The sequence below is a fragment of the Pteropus medius genome, unplaced genomic scaffold (assembly GCF_902729225.1).
Source record: "Pteropus medius unplaced genomic scaffold, Ma_sr-lr_union100, whole genome shotgun sequence".
In the NCBI taxonomy this organism is placed as follows: domain Eukaryota; kingdom Metazoa; phylum Chordata; class Mammalia; order Chiroptera; family Pteropodidae; genus Pteropus; species Pteropus medius.
Genome location: NW_024351729.1, coordinates 16,097,470 through 16,113,281, shown reverse-complemented (window position 1 = coordinate 16,113,281; position 15,812 = coordinate 16,097,470). Strand labels below are relative to the sequence as shown.

Genomic DNA, 15,812 nt, shown 5'->3' with positions numbered 1-15,812 from the left:
ATGCCAAAGTTAGCCAGGAAACTCAAATTCAAAGTTGAAAAACCTAATGTAATTTATAAAATAAAAATGTTTAAAGATAGCATCTTAAGATCTCAGTTCTAATAAGCATTTTAAATATCAAAATGAGTCCTAGTGTTATTGTAGGAGATAGAGGTAAGAGTGAGGGAAAGCATATAAGTGAATTCTATTAATTTTAAAAATATTTTCTCTATAGATTTTTTTCCCATTCAATGTATACTAATTTCATGACCAGAAATATAATTTTAAAATCCAGCATTTAAACACATTATGTTTGTCTTACTGTGGCAACATAACTTTTTAATTTAGCAACATGGTTTTCTTAAGATTCCTGGACTCAAATCTTTAAAAACTCAAACTCATGTAACATATTGCATGTTTCCTACATATCTTTTTAAATAACATATCTTAAATTTAATGTAAACTCATAAAATACTCAGTACTTTACTATCGTTCCAATGGAGATATTGTCTGGCTTTAGAATTTACTGCAGAGACTAGTTTTATTCATTGGTTGTTAACAGGTTGCAAGGAGAAAAAGAGTACACACAACTCATAATATAGCACCTGCTCACCATCACTTACAGATCTCACTATTCTGGAGTGTAACCATTTTCTTTTGACCTAAAGCTTCTCAAACTCATTTGTTTTTATTATGACTTCATAAGATAGGATAAAGACCGCTTTTCTTAGACATTGATCTTCATTTTGAAAAACTGAACAGGGACTCCCTGTCAAGTCTCATCACATTCAAGGCCTTCAACAACTTTATGTTAAAGTCTTTTTCCAAGGTGACTTATTAAGTCAGGATTTCTTTCTGTGTTATTCAGATACTGTACTATAACTATTATATACTCTAATTCACTTTTCAGGCAAAAATGAAGTCTTTAAATTATTCTTTTTCCTTGCAGACTTTGCCTTCAAAGGAAACAGTGTTTTTAAATACTACACAAAAGCCTTGCCTGCAGTCAACTTCAGCGTGGAGTAGCTGTGAACACAATTCAAAGTCTCAGATATTAAGAGAACATGTATCAGAGTTAGATTCTTCTTTTCATTCTGTTCTGTCATTGCCATCAGGTAAGCCTCCTTATAAAACATTTAACTGAGTATTTTCTATGGTGAAATCTAATCCTATAAATACAAGGAACCTAATAAAATTTTATTTTGTCAATTATTTTCTCACTGGTTATTACAACTAAACAGTTTTTATAGAAGAATTAAGTTGTATGCTGAGTTAATGTCTTTAATTCCTTGGAAATTTTGATTTACTTTGGGAAATAATTTTTTGAGTGTTAAATTTTTAGCATTTTATTGATAACATGGCTATGCTGTTGAATTGTCTCAGGAAGTCAGTGTCTTTTTTTTTTTTTAATGTGTTACTTTTTCCCTGCCATATTTTATTCCTCCATTTATAACCAACATTGGATTTCTTAGGAGAGAAGAAAATTGTCTATATTTAGAGATAGTCGGTTCTTGAACCCAAAGAATATCTATAATCTACAAATGAGTAAATGAGACACATACATCCCCATTTCCCTAGGCGGCCTTAAGTTTCTGGTTCTTGGTTTCTGTTGGAACACTTCCGGTCTTATATAGGGACTAACGTAAATATTGAAGGTAAAAAAGGAAACATTCTGCACACTGGTTATCTCATGTTTGTCTCTCTATGGAAAGATATCTCAAATAGGCTTTGTTTCCTTTTCGGATTTTATTTCTAAGCATCCAGGCACTGCTCCTCTTTGTAAAGCTCCTCTTTGTAAAGTGTTTGTACCTATTCCTGCCCTGAATCTTAGTTTAATTTTTACCAGTATTAGAGTGCTTTAAGTACACCATACTTTGAAGTAATTTTCTGCCGGGAACTATTTTATTCCATCTTTGAGGAAACCTTAACAATAGAAACAAAAATATAACAATAATAATGCAGCTAACTTTTAGTCTTAGCATACACTGGGCCCTATAAGCACATTACAGTTTCTTGTTTAATTCTTGCAACAAGCCTATGATAATAGATACTACTGTTCTTTTTATCTTACATATGAAAAAACAGGCTTAGAGATGTTAAATTTCTCATTTAAGATTACGCAGCTAATAAGTGATGGGGCAGGATTTGATCTGAGGTAGTCATGCTCTGGAACCAACCTAACCTTTACTCTTTACTGCCTGTTTTCTTATTAGTAAATTTGTTTCTCTGATGACATAACCCTGACGGTTGGTATAAATATCCTTCATCTTAATCCTCTTAATGTCTACTCTAATAAGATTAGCTTCCTCACCTACTAATTAGGGTTATTCTTGTCTTCTTATGTTCATTTAACAAAAATCTGTATACTAGGTACTAACTAGGTGTTAGGAGTATAAATACAAACAAATCCTTCAAGGCACTTGCATTCAAGTTTAAGACAACTGAAATGTAAACTTGTAAGTGTAATAAAGCATCATGAAATATTTTGATAAATTACACAGGTCACACACAGTGTAGGTAGGCACTAAAGGAGGTATATGGATGGAACAAAGACCTTCCCTAGTTACATCAAGTTTTTCCACAACTCATAAAGAACAGTAGTAGAATAGATGATAGTCTCTTTATAAAAGTAAGTGATCTTTCTTTGAAGAAACAAACTTATGTTTTGGTAATTGGAAATATCAGAATCCTGAAATGTTTAAGCAGGTTTAGTTTTTATTTTTATTTTCATTTTGTCCTATAGTTTTTATATGATCACAGAATAGCCATCCTACCTCTGTCCCTTGGGGCAGACACTATGATACTCATGAACCCATTTTTTTTTTTTTTGCATATTTATCCACACTTATGGATCTACTATTAAAATACATCATTTGAGAGAGAGATACTTCTTTAAAATCCAGACTCTTCCTGGGGTCTTTCCTTATTTATGCATTCATAATTCGTTTTCTTAAAAATAAATACCTTCTTTCAATAGCATCACTTTCAATATTTCAACTGCTTTATAAAATTTTGTTTGTTTCTTATGAAAATGTTTAAGTGTCTCTTAAATGTTTTTTAAGATGATTTTGGTTTTACATTATTGATTGAAGACAAGCCCTTTAATAAATGTGTGAAGCCCATTTTATTGCTTAGCTCCTCTTTTTATCATAAAATTATAGACTATAAACAGTGAATTGAATATCTAAGTCTCTATTTAAAAGAAGAGAGCTAGTTTGGCAGTAGGTTTGAATCTTTGGAAAAGATTCATCTTAGGATTCATAATATTAAACTAAGGGAATGTGAAAGTTGCTATTTTTATAGAAGGATACATCTGAATTATAGTGGTTTTCCCTCAAGTAATTAAAACCATGTAATTATATCTTTTGGAAACCTCATTATTTCAGATGCAAAAGTTGTGCGGTGGGATGGAATGGACTTAAAAAGAGTCAGACAGGTCTGTCTGTATGTTTTATTAAAGACCCTTTGGGTACATTTGTTTCATCTGTGATAGTATTTATTAATACTTACAATTTTGTTCATCTTATGAACTATTTTAGTTTATGAAGTTGTTCATTATTAGCATTTTTATTTGATTATTTAGTACATATAATCAGTAATTCCAAAATATTGCTACCCGTATGCTTTGAAAAAGTATTCTGCCATGTCAGAAAGTTGTGACTTTTCAAGCTTTTTCTCATTTGTCTAAGCTTATGTGCTATTTATAGAAAGAAAGCAGTCTTAATATTAGAGCCTGTAAAAAGTGTTCACTGAAAATACTTTTTTTATTTTTCCAGATGTGCCTCTCCATTTTCACTTTGAAACATTGTTAAAAAAGACTGAAATAAAAGGAGATCTTGCTGAAAATAAATTTCTGGGAGACTGTATCATATCTCCATCATCTGGTATGTTATTTACAAATCTTGTATTTTATATACCTTTTATATCTTTCAGATACTTATACTTTTGTTTTCTAAGGAAATACAATTTAACAAAGGAATAAATGTAAATCCTTAATTTTTAATATTCACTTTTCACAAATCACACACATGAATAAAAAATACACGAGAGTAATGCTAACAATGTGTGATACTTACTGAATGAAAATTCTTAAATATGGTCTATAAATATAAAAGGAAATTTAAATAAATGTGAAAAAAAAGCATTCCTGTATGGTAAAATTAATAAGGATAGCAATTATTCTTGTTGGTTTATATGTTTAATGCAATATAAATGAGGTTCTAATAGAATTTTGTCTTCTTAAAATCATTGTAAAGCCCATTGGGAAGAATAAACAAGAAACTATAAAAGGAATTGCTGGAAAAAGTATTGAGAGAATCTATCCCGACCACATAAGGAAACATGACAAAAATCTGTAGTAGTTAGCATAGATTCTATTTTGCATACATTTAGGAAAGTAGATCCATGAAGCAAACTACATAGCTTATACTTTATTATATAAGGGAAAAACTGTAAATTAATGAGAAAATGGAGAACTATTCAGTAACTACTATTAGTCTTGTGGGGGACAGTTTGTTTGCACAGTTGTTTCATATGTATCAATTCCAGCTGGTTCCAAGAATTTTAAATATAACACTAAAATTATAAAACTAAAATTATAAAACTTGAAAACTTATGAAACGTTTATGAGTACTCTGAATGGGGATGGGGACACTGTCTTTGCTTGAAAGCAATGAGAAGTATTTTGACTATCTGCAGAGCTAACCAAAAAAGCCATACAAAATGTTTACTTCTCAGAGAAATTATTCCAGGTGAAATAATCATCTACCTCAAAAACTCAAGAATCAACTGAAATACCTATTAGAATTAGTGTTCTGAAAAGTAGATTTTAAAATTCTAAAAATCAGTAGCATTTATAAATAGCAGTAATAACCAGTTAGAACAAGGAATAAATTCTAGGCACACTGACAATGAAAATTTAACATATATAAGATTAAATTTAACAAAGGCCTACATGAAGAAAACTTCAAAAGTTTACTAAGGAACATAAGAGTATATGCCTATATGGAGAGAAATACCCGATTCCTGTCAGAAGAAAGTATTGTAACTTAAGATGTCATTTTTCCTCAAATTAATTTATAATGTAATTCTAATCAGAATCACACAAGTATTCTTATTTTGGAACAAAAATTATTCTGAAATTTACATCAGAAAATATTGAATATCCAATAAAAAATTTAAAAGATCAATAAGGAGGTATCAGATATCAAAATGTATTATAAAGCTATAATCAGTAAAATATTGTGATGCTAATGGAAGCCAGACCAAGGACACTGAAGAAAAAGCCAAAGAGTTCATTATATGATAAAGATATTATTTCCTATCAACGTGGAAAGAATAGTCTAATCAATAAATAATAAAAATAAACTATTCTTAGGAAGTATTCCTTATATGCCAGTAGTGGTTGAAAGGCTTTAAGTTTATTAGTTGCTTTAATCTGTACAACCCTATAAAGTAGGTATTATTATTTTTCTCCTTGACTAACATTACCCAAATCACAGTTGAGTAGTGATAGAGCCAGGATTCAAATCCAAGCAGTATGACTCAGAGTACATGCTTTAAACAACTGTTTCTTTTGTAATTAGTGGCATTAAATAATGACTTGGGAAAAGATAAAATGAGATTTCTACCTTACGTAGCACATTAAAACAAATTTAAGATGGATGAATATTCAAATACGTTCCAGGTGGTTTAAAGAGTTGAATGTTAAAAATTATATCTTATGAATTAGAAAAACTAGGTGTATTCAATAATAATGAAAGAAAGAATAGCTAACATTTACCAAGTACTTTTGTGCCAAACACTGTGCTAAATGTTTACTATTTCTAATTAATAAATTCAAATATTATAAATATCAATTCTGGCAAGACTGTAATTAAAATAGGACCCTCATATATTTGCGGTAGCAGTAAGAATTGATACAAGCCTTTTGGTAAGTATGATATTCATTACAAGGCCTTTAAAGTATATATTTTGTTTAATAAGATTATTGATAAAAACTTTGTATACTTGCTCACAATAAATGACTAAACTGTTAACTCTGTATTCTGATCCATTTCTACGAACCTAGTCCAATTCTAAATATGACACCACTTTTATTAAAAATATATTTAACATATTTGTCATAATAAAAAAATGCAAACAACTTGAAGGGCATAGTAGGGATATGGTTAACTAACACAGTGGAATATACAGCTTTTAAAAATATTGTAAGTTCATATAAGAATGAAAACATTTTTTAAATAATGTTAAGTGATGTAAGAAGGACAAAAATGTTTTACTTCTATGTGTGGTACAGTTATAACCATGTAAAAATGTTTCTTTTATCATTAAAATGCAATGCCTGTGCCTCTTGGGGATCCTGATTTGAACTCAGCTGTACACACACGTGCACACACACACAGTTTTTGAGACAGAAATTTGATCATGGACTGATGTTGGATATTAATGAAGTGTTAGTTTTGTTAGATGTAATAATGCATGTAGTTACATAAACACACACATACTTTATCAGTTTGTTAGAGCTTCAAGGTGACAGATGTAGATAACATATGATGTATGGGATTTGCTTTAAAATACTCTAGCAAAAAAAAAAAAAAAAGTGGGAGAGAGATGAAACAAAATTGGTTACCAGTATGTAATTGTTGATGCTGAATGATAGGTACTTAGGAGTTCATTATCCTATTCTTTGTTGAAATTTTTCCACAGTAAAAAGTTAAGAAAAATGAAAACACTAAGGACACAAGCAATTTCTTATCTTTAGGGAAAAAGACTAAAGAAATACAGGAAAATATAGGTTATCTTGTATTACTTTTTCATAATATAATTCTACTCCTTGGAATTTATCCTGAGACTAAACTTTTTTAAAAATAGAAAAAAGTGTATGCAGGAAGGTGATAATTTTAAGAATGTCCATAATAGAAATAATACCATGATGATACCCAGCTCTAACAGCTAAAAAACAGTTAAATTATATTGTCTCTAATCAGAGGAATGTTAGGCAACCATCTGAAAAAATAACAATTATGAGTGTGTTATCGGATTAAAAAATACAGTCATGTATTCAAATAAAAATTATTACATTTGAAATATGAATATGCATTATATGACTGAAAGGAAATATGCAAAAATGAAATTTTATGCTATTAGATAAGTAAGGTGATTTTATTTGTTCTAATGTTGCTCTTTTATCTGACTTAAAAATAGAGCAGTGTAAATATTTTAGGCACAAAATGGTAATGCATCAATAATGTAATATTAGTAATAGGGAATTAATAGAGGACATTTGAGTTGAATGCTTTAGTATTAGGAAAATCAATGAAGTATTCTTTGTATTTCAGTCTCTCCTCTCCAAATAATTAAGCATTAATTAGGTTTTATCATATCTGTTTTAAATAGCTAGTCATTAATTTTTATTTTACTGTTACTGATTTCTATAGAATTAAGTAAAACGAATTCAACATTTATTGAGTACCTATTCTGTGCCAGGTAGACTATTAAGTGCTGAAGAATCAAAGGTGAATCACAGGAAATCAAAGAAATTGTAATAAGGGAAGCAGACACAAATAATTATTAGAGGATGTGATGGGCACAAATATGATAAAAGTATTCTAAAAAGAAGAGAGGGTGTATGAATGTGCCTAGGCAAAGGCAGAGGAAGGAAAGGTTAAGAGTCACGGGAAAAGGGCAACAAGAACTCCAGACAAGTGTAGCTTTTAATACTTAATTGGAATTTAGAGGAAGAAGGAGAAGTGTTCAAATCATTGCTTCTTAGACTTTAATGTGTAAATTACTTGGGATATCATTAGAATGTAGATTCTGGTTCAGTAACTCTGGAATGGGGGTCTGAGATTCTGCACTTCTAATAAGGTCCCAGGTAATTCAAATGCTGTTGGCCCATATTAAGTAACAAAGTTTTAAAATGGAAACACACACATGACTTGTCATAGTGCCATGAGATAGTGTGATGCATTCAAGCATATATAAAATGGCCTGGTATTTGGGTAAATTGTGTGAAGGTGAGTAGCTGGATATATATGTGCTTTGCCAGACCTTGGATTTATTTTGGACTGCCCATTAAAGTGGACAGCTTTGACAGCCCTGCCGATGTCAGATAACAAGGAAGGAGAGAAAAGACAGAGTATGGATTAAAGAGTGAGCAGATGGTTAGTTACCAATTGTGAAAAAATACCAAACAAAGCCAATTTAAGGGCCTGTACTCATCAAAATATTCAGTCACGAAAGATAAGACAATGGAACCATTTCAAATGCAAGAAAACTTTAGAGAGACCTGAAAACTGAGTGCAGAGTGATCAGAATGTTCTATAAAGAACATTATAGGAATAATTGGTGAATTTTGAGTAAGATCTACATAGCTACTAGTATTTCTTGATTTTGATCATTGTGTGGCTGGCTATTATAAAAGAATTTCCTTGTTTTTTAAAAATACATGTTGACATAGTTAGGGTATCATGTCAACAACTTTATTGCAGTTCAAAAAGATAAAGCAAATATGATAAAATGTTAACATTTGGAGAATCTAAGTAAAGGATATACAGGACTTACTTGTACTATTGCAAGTTTTCTGTAGTCTGAAATTATGTCAAATTAAAATTTATTACTTTTTGAGTGGACAGATGAGAGAGGAACAATAGCCCACCCACAGGCAAGACAGAAACCTAGGGCTCAACCTTCTTCACCTATGTTCAGTGCAGTCTTATATATTTATTTCAAATCTGGTGCTGTTATCTTCATTTCTACCGCTCACAGTCCAACTTAATGATCCCTTATCTATACTGCTGAAATAGCCTTATCAATTTTTATTTCCCTCCAATCTCTGTACCAAGTGATCTTTTCAATATGCAAGTCTAATGATGTCACACTTGCCCCTCACCCCCATTCCCTTCTTATATTTCAGAGAGAATATTCTTAATAGAGAATCCCTAAAGCCCTGCCTACATAGGCTGGCTCCTACCTATTTATGGTTCGTTTTCACTATGTTTCCATACTCTGTACTACCTAACTGCTGTTGACTTGCCAAATTTGTCCTTTCCCTGCTGCCTTTCACCTTTGTACATACCATTCTCTTTCTTCCCCTTGCCATCAGATATTCTGTTCATATTTGAAATCTTTCACTTTATCTGGGGAAGCGTTTCCTAGAGCTGTCATACTATTATATACTCTCATTAACTTCTCTCAATAGTAGTTTTCTATTATACATTAGTTGCAATTGTTGAATAATGTCCGTAAACTATATTGGGGCAGAGACCATGCCAGTTTTTAGTCACCATTGTTTTCCCAAGGTATAACAGTGCCTGCTGTGTAATTGGATCTCTATAAAGTTATTGAATAAATAAATGAAAAGGATGGAAAGGAAGGCAGGAGATAGAAGAGATACTGACTGGGTCGAGGTATGTTAGGATGAAATCTAGGAGAGGATTTGAGAGCAAGAACCCAAAGGCTGGGAAGGTTACTATAAATAGGACAGATAATGTGTATAATTAGACACTGAATTGTCATATATTTCCTACTGTTTCATTAGTCCCATTGAAACCTAACAAGACACCAAGAAGAAAAAAAGTAACTGTAAAGAAAACTTTTGAATAATATTCAATAAAAAGCATAAGCTTAGTGTTTTTTTCTTCAAAATGTTTGATGTACTTTTAGAAGGGTGGTGAACTGCTTTTAGGAGAAAGGTGAACTGTTTGGAATTTGCTTTCAAATACTCCAGAAATAATTCTATTAAAACAAGTGAGCATTACTGAAACACCTACATGTGCCAGGCATGTATACATTTTAAAACCTAACTTATAATTCTAGTTCTTTTTAGAAATGAGTTTAGAATTATGCCTGCCATCTTGTTTTCTATTTAATATATTTCACTGCAGTCTTTTTTGGGGGGCGGCGGGGGAGGGGGAGAAATCTTGGAGGCCATTTCGTTCTAACATTTTCTCTTAGTTTTTTAAAGTCACTGTTTTCCTCATCTAGTTTTGGTTTATGTCTATCTCTCATTCCTTTGCAGTAATGTTTTTATCCCTTCTCTGATAATTTTTAGGGTATCTTTATTGTGATGTGCTGTATGATTTAGATTCCTCCCCCTCTCCCCATCTGTGACACTCGAGTTGTTGAAATCTTAGGGTATCATTGTTGAAAATTTTTTGGCTATCATTTCTTCAAATATAGCCTCCCATGCATTCTCTATTATCTCCTGTTATCCCATTTTGGTTCGTCCTTTTTCATATTTCCCATCATTCTAGATTCCTTTGAGTTCTGCAATTCCTCTTCCAACCCACTGATTTTGATTTCCAGCTGTGTCCCTTCCATTATTGAGCCCCGGTAGTGATTATTTTAAATTTGAATTTTCAATTTCTAAGGTCTTTCTAGAGAGACCTTTTGCCTGTTTCTGTTGGCAATATTAGTGTTTTAAAGGCTTGCTAATCTGTATTATTTTGACCCTTAACTATTTCTTGAAATTTGTTGTACCTCTTTGTTTTATGGTGTTGGTATTCAGACTTTTGTTGGAGTCATGTGTTCTCATCTTTAAAGCTGATATTCAGTTAAGACTATTCTGTCACTATGGGATGCTCTTCATGAAAAGGGTAGAAATTTGCACTCTATACCATTTTTCAGAGGCAGTTAGGGATAGGCAGGATATGTTTCAAATGGGGCATATGGGCATTGCCTTCTCTCTTCACCCATCATTTTTCTGCTCAAGGCTCCCAGATTTTTTCTTAAAACAGATAATCTCTCACCAATGAGCCTGGCTGAGGTGTTGCCATGTGTTGGCATCCTATTAGATGCTCCAAATAATTGTCTTGCTTCGTTTCCCTTTTCTCCAGGTCTAGAGCACTTTTGATGTTGATCACATTTTGGGGGTAATACTTTCCCATTTGCTTTTTGCATTGAGTTTGCTCTTGTCTAATTCCATGTATTAGTCTTTCAGAGATTCCTCACAAATTCTGCTTTATTTATTTTTGCTTCCTAGTATGGATGTATTTATACAGATCTGTGCATGTGTCTATGTAAAAAAAAATAATAATTGTCTAATTTTTTGAGTGCTTTGCTATCCTGAAATGAAGACCCAGTTACTGTTGGTAGGCCACATTTTTCACTGTTGGTTAGAATTTGGCACTTCAGCCTATATGTTTTTTCCATTCCTTTCCATTTCTAAACTCTTCAAAAAATAATCCATTTGATTCAGTACCAGAAATATGGGGTTCAGACAATAATCATGATGAAACTAACATTTATGAATAGTTATATATACTTATGTCTAATGCCTGTTCTCCCTATTTTACAGATAAAGCAACTGAGGCATAGAGATATTAAATGAAAGTTTTAAAAAATTCATTGCTTTAAAAAAGTGAAAGAATGGTGGTAGGCAGTCAGAGGTTGATGAAATCTGGTTCTTGCTCTTGAGAGGTCCACCTGTTGTGATTCTGCAGAATCTAACTTGGTTCTGAATTATTTCCAGCTTTAAGGGTAAGCAGGAAGTTAAAGATTCAGATCATATTCAACCAAGATTTACAGACTGAACCAATCTTGTCTATAAAATCTTGTAATTTAGAAGAATTACAGGATTTTGTAAGTTGAAAACTGTTCCCTTTTTATCCCCTTCAAATAATGGAGCAACTATAGGAAACTGGGCAATTCCTGAAGATGTTTTTAAGGAATCTTATTCTAGGTATTTTCAGTTTAGGAGTATTCCAACTTGGTACATAAGTATTTATTGTGTTGATTTTGAATGGTATATTAATATTCTGCAAAGACATAAGTAGAAACATATTAACATGTTCATTATCGGTTTGTGCTAAGGAACTAAAATGTCACATTTCCTTTCCATTTGTTTTAGTACATAAGACTTCTCTGAGTCAGTGGAGAAATGGATATTCTCCTACATGCAAGCCTCAAATAAGGTCAGAATCTTCTGCACAGCTGTTACAGGGAAGAAAGAAAAGACACTTGAGTGAAACAGCATTAGGTAGGTTAAAATGAGGATTATTAGCACTAGCACTAAAAACTGAAAATTCTGATCTCCAAAGAACCCTAGCTTCATGAGAGTTTATAATCCAGTAGTCACTAACTATACAAAGCATCTAAGGTCCCATGAGCATTAAACATATTCATGTAGTCAGTTCAGAATTATTTGTGGACTGGGCATCCATCCACTTTATGGCAATTAAGAATTTCCTTCCTATGTTCCCCGACTAGAGTTATCTTCTACTATCATCCAGGACAGGATTTAGTCTTCAAGGTTGTGTTCTAGACTCAAAATATGTCAGTACAAGGTTGCCTTATAAAAATTTATTACCATTTTTGGTATCTACTATGGAGGTATTGATTCACTGAAGCTGCTTCAGACTTTTGAGCAATTGTAAGTCAAGGTAACTCAACCACCTAGTTCAATTCCCTTTAGGAATTTATAATTTCATGATCTGTATCTTTGAAACTAGAACTCTTCTAATAATGCGAAATAAAATTTTTGTGGGGATTTGAGACAAGATAGTTCCACCGTTACTGCAAATTAATACTAAAACCTGGGAAGATATATATTAAATAGCAAATTATCTATATACTCTTTTCAATCTTATTTGTTGTTCCAGGGGATATAATACTATACACATCAGGTAAAGTGTGCCCTAGATGTAATATGTCAATATGCCCAATAAATTAGAAAATAATTACATCTAAGATGTACTGGACTGTAATGATACATGATGGATTTAACACATTTATCACTGTCTCTAGAAATCCCACCATAACAGGTCAAGTCACTACCTAATAATCACTACTTGATCAACCAGTGTGGCACGATATTAAACTCCCAGCCACATCCAGAGATCTCATTACACTTTTTAGTGCCTCAATCTTAAGACAACCAGCTTTTGAGACATTTTCATACATGTATACTGAAACAAAGGAAAACTTGTATCTCTAAGAGGCATGATGAAATACAAATTACCTAAGATGTAAAACATTTCACTTGAATTGATAGATCTAAGTTCCAGTTTGATGAAAACACAGGGGTCCATGTAAAATGCTTTATTATCAAGAACTAGACAACTCCACGAAGTGTAGGATACCTGGTCTTGTCTCTTTAACTAGAAAATATGAAAAGACAAACTCTTCTAGATTATAAGAAACCTAGAAGTTAAGAACCAATTTCAATATGTAGATTCTGGCTTGAAGAAACTACTAGCCATAAAGAACATTTTGTACCAAGTAGGAAAAGGTAAATATGGACTGGCATCAGATTTTACATTATACAGAAAATTATTTTTTACAATCCATAACAAAATAAACAAGGGCAGTAAATAAGTGAATAAATATATACTCAAAATAGGGAACCAAAACAAATGGAATAAAGGAACATGGAAGAAAGAGAAAATACCAAGAATAGAAGTAAACATAATAGGAGAGAAATTTCATTCATGAAATAAGATGCTATAAAAAATTAAGAGAAAAGGAACTTAGAAATCAGTGCTTTAATAGTAGAAAAAATTTCAAAAATCAATACAATGGTCAGAAGACCAAGTTAGGGAAATCTCCGTAAAGTAGAAAAGTCAAAGATATGAAAAAATGAGAATAGAGAATATAATGAAGAGGTAAGTCTTGCAAATGTGACTTTATGTGATTCACTTACATGTGGAATCTAGAGAGCAGGATAAATGAACAAACAAGTTCATAAATGCAGACAGCATTTTGAGGGTGGCTGGGATGGAATGGTGTGGAGATAAATGAAGGGAGGAAGGGATTAAGAGGTACAAATTAGTAGTTACAAAATAGTCCTGGGATTACAGAGTACAGCATGGGAAATATAATCAGTACTATTGTAATAACTATGTATGATGTCAGATGGGTACTGGATTTAATCAAGGTGATCACTTCATAAGTTATATAAATGTCTAATCACTGTTGTACACCTGAAACATAATATTGTATGTCAACTATAACTGAATATATATATATAATGTGTGTGTGTATATATATATCCATATATATATTCATATATATATATGAATTTAAAAAGGATAAGGCTTGGAGGTTCAACCTCTGAATAACAGGCACAAAAATATGGACATAATTATAAAAATACTTCAAGAATAATATACAGAAAACAGGAACAAGAGTAAAGGGAAAGGAGGAGATTAAAGAAATACGAGATGAAGTAGGTAAAAACTGTCAAGAGTCCAGAAAGTGTAAATAATTGTGACAGGACTGTAAGATATTGTTTTTGACCTGTGCATTTAAAAAATAAACCAATAAACAGATAAGAATCACATATTCCCCAAGTAGAAAAATAGTTCTAATACCTGTAAGTCATGTTAATGTTTGACATTCTCAATGGTTCTTTCCATGGCAGGAGAAAGAACTAGATTTGAAGAATTTGCTTTTCAGCACACAGAATCAGGACCTCATAGGAATTTTACTGCTGTTACTAATGTCAATGTTATATCAAGAACCCAGAATTCATCATCACAGGTAGGTTTTTTGTATACTGAACTCTATAAAACTGCTTTATAGTTAAAACTGATTTGAAAAAAAAATCATATTCTATTACCCCTATTTACTAGCACATATTAGCACATTTAGATCTTATTAGGAAGCAATAAATTCCATAAAATTTTTTTAGTAGGAAGCTAACTCTTCATTAATCCTTGGTTATGGCTTTTCTGTTAAAAATTTAAACTTTATCATAAGTATCTCTACTCCTTAATGTGAAGCTACATATTATCTTGCTAATAAGAACAAGCACCTGTGTTGTTCTTATTTGTTGTTGTTATTTGGTCAGAGTAGAAGTCAAAAAGTGAGAGGATTTAGGAAACAAGGGTGAAGCTTAGGGACCAGGAAGACATAAATGAAGATTGTAATAATGATCTTTACTAAATGGCTCTCCAAGTATTTCAGAGACTTTCCTAAGAAAAAGTGAGTTAAATGATCATTTCATTGACATTTAGGGTGCCTTATAGTAATCTTTCCTGGTAAGTTTTACATTTTAAGGCATTCCTATTTTTATGGTTATAAATAGGTTTGTAAGTGTGCATGCAAGTAATGTACGCGTACAAAAAAAAAAAAAAAAAAAGGATTGTACTGGTTTACAGAAGATAGGTATGCTTTCTTATTTTTCTCAACATTTTATAGTCAGACTTTTAATAATATATTTATATAACTTACATAACAGGTACAAGCCATACTATCTTTATATAACTCATGAGAATATAATCACATAACTAGGTACTACTGTAATCCTATTTTGCTGCAGAATACTACACGACGGAGACTACGAAGTGAGAGTTCTTATGACATAGATAATATTGTGATTCCCATGTCATTAGTGGCCCCAGCTAAGTTAGAGAAACTCCAGTATAAGGAAATACTTACTCCAAGGTATGTATACTTACATTTAAATTTTTTCTTTCTTCTTTTTCTTGAATAAACAAATTTTCAGCGTGAAGTTAAAAGTTTAATAGAAGGTGCTCCTCTCCCCCTTCCTTCTACTTGTATAACCATGAAGGAAAAATGGTGAAAGAAACCTTTACAGTACTCATGCTGAAAAAAGTACCATACAATATCACAACTTTACTTCTTACTTTTTATTAATTGGGAATTCCTAAGACTTATTTACTTTATTAGCACACTTTTTTCATTGAGTGGTATTTAGTTAACTGTTATATATATGGCATTAAAAGGTACTTTAGGAATATAAATAATTATATTAACAAATAATCCTTGCTCTTTAAAATGGAAGTTTACAAAAGGTTGCAAAAAGTTCAAAGAAGGCCACGGCCTTTGCATTGGGTATTCACACTGTAAGATAAAACCTGTGACAACAA

At 31.8% G+C, this 15,812-nt stretch overlaps 1 protein-coding gene across 6 annotated transcripts in view; it reads left to right on the top strand.

Annotated features, from left to right (window-relative positions):
* Positions 1-15,812, top strand: part of KANSL1L (KAT8 regulatory NSL complex subunit 1 like) — a 121,160-nt gene that overhangs the window by 99,407 nt on the left and 5,941 nt on the right. For 5 of the 6 annotated variants that reach the window (XM_039844661.1, XM_039844664.1, XM_039844665.1 and 2 more), the window contains 5 exons: positions 929-1,094; positions 3,756-3,863; positions 11,831-11,959; positions 14,342-14,460; positions 15,242-15,366. In XM_039844661.1, coding sequence (XP_039700595.1) covers positions 929-1,094; positions 3,756-3,863; positions 11,831-11,959; positions 14,342-14,460; positions 15,242-15,366 — 647 coding nt within the window. The remainder of the gene's footprint in view (positions 1-928; positions 1,095-3,755; positions 3,864-11,830; positions 11,960-14,341; positions 14,461-15,241; positions 15,367-15,812) is intronic. The other variant, XM_039844666.1, reaches the window with a different exon arrangement.